This window comes from Propithecus coquereli, unplaced genomic scaffold (genome assembly GCF_000956105.1).
Source record: "Propithecus coquereli isolate 6110/MARCELLA unplaced genomic scaffold, Pcoq_1.0 Scaffold86, whole genome shotgun sequence".
Lineage (NCBI taxonomy): Eukaryota > Metazoa > Chordata > Mammalia > Primates > Indriidae > Propithecus > Propithecus coquereli.
This window is the reverse complement of record NW_012154840.1, coordinates 1,105,825-1,107,062: the sequence shown is the minus strand read 5'-3', so window position 1 is coordinate 1,107,062 and position 1,238 is coordinate 1,105,825. Positions and strand designations below refer to the sequence as shown.

Genomic DNA, 1,238 nt, shown 5'->3' with positions numbered 1-1,238 from the left:
GGGGGGCGGGGAGGGCGGCAGAGGAGGAGGAAATCCTGAAAAAACGCTTCCACAAGCATAAAGAGGGGGCGAGTTAAGACCCCAGCGTTGTCCGCCCCTTTTGAGGGAAGAAACCGGTTCACCCCGGTGACAACAGCTATGGGCTCCCAGATCGAAGCCTCCCTCCCGGCCCCTGTCCTCCGCCCCTGACTTGCCCTCCCCTTCCTCCAGTCTCACCCCAACCCTCCCCACCCCTTCCCGAAGGGGCTCCGTACCTGATGCTCCTCGAGCTCCTGCACTAGCACCTGAGCAAAAGGGAAACACGAATATGAGGAGCAGCTCGGGCCATCAACCCATTCCTCCCTCCCCACTTAAAACCCAGCCGCTGACCGTAGGACTCGTCAGGGCCGGCCTTTCCCTCACCCTCAGAGGAACTGTTCACCCCACTGCCTCGATTTCCCCATTGGGACCATTCCCCCACGACTCCCAGATCTCCTTCTCCCCCTCACCTGAGCGGATTTGTTGCAGGGTCCGGACTGCAAGAACCTAGCGATCAGGTAATACAGCTCTGAGGAAGAGGGGGGAAAAGAGGTTGAGAAGGAGGCAAAGAAGAGAAATAGAAGCTTTTTCAAAAGAAATTGACAGCAGTCGCGCTAAGCCCCCACACCCTTAGCCCCCCCGGACACAGCTACCCACCGGCTTCGATCTGGGTAGGTGCCGCCGCCATCCTTTTCCCGAGGGGGTTTGGGGGTTTCTCTCCAGAGGGGCTGGCGGGGGCGGGTGGGGGCGCTGCCTCTATTGTGGTGAAGCCCCCATGCCCGGGAGTCCCGCCGCTTCCGCCGCACTCCTCGTCCCAGTTTCGGTCTCTCTCGGATTCATCGCATCACGTTTCGACCCATAGATATTCTAGCCCAAGAGCTGAGGAGGCGGAGGAGGAAGAGAGAGAGAGAGAGAGAGAGAGAGAGAGAGAGAGAGAGTGAGTGAGTGAGAGAGAGAGAGAGAGAGACAGAGAGAGGAGAGAGAGAGAGAGAGAGAAGAAGAGGGAGGAGCCGAAGTGGCGACGGGGTGGGCGGGGAGAAAAGGGGGTGGAGAGAGGGGAGGGTAAAAACCATGAGAGGGTCCTGCAGTGCTCGCTGTTCGCCGCCAGAGGCACTAACGCAGTGGCCGGGCCTCAGCTCTTCCAGAGGGCCAACGGTTGCCTAGCTACCGCTAGGAAGTAGGGGGAGGAGCTAATTGACGGCCGGCGCTCTGGCAACAGC

General features: G+C 60.2%; 1 protein-coding gene across 1 annotated transcript in view; it reads right to left on the bottom strand.

Moving 5' to 3' along the window:
• BRWD3 (bromodomain and WD repeat domain containing 3) overlaps positions 1–722 on the bottom strand; it is a 148,316-nt gene extending 147,594 nt beyond the window's left edge. Inside the window, 3 exon segments of the mRNA XM_012664071.1 lie at positions 255–284; positions 489–547; positions 676–722. Of these exon segments, the coding sequence (XP_012519525.1) occupies positions 255–284; positions 489–547; positions 676–706 (120 nt within the window). The 5' untranslated portion in view covers positions 707–722.
• Positions 723–1,238: the final 516 nt, after the last annotated feature.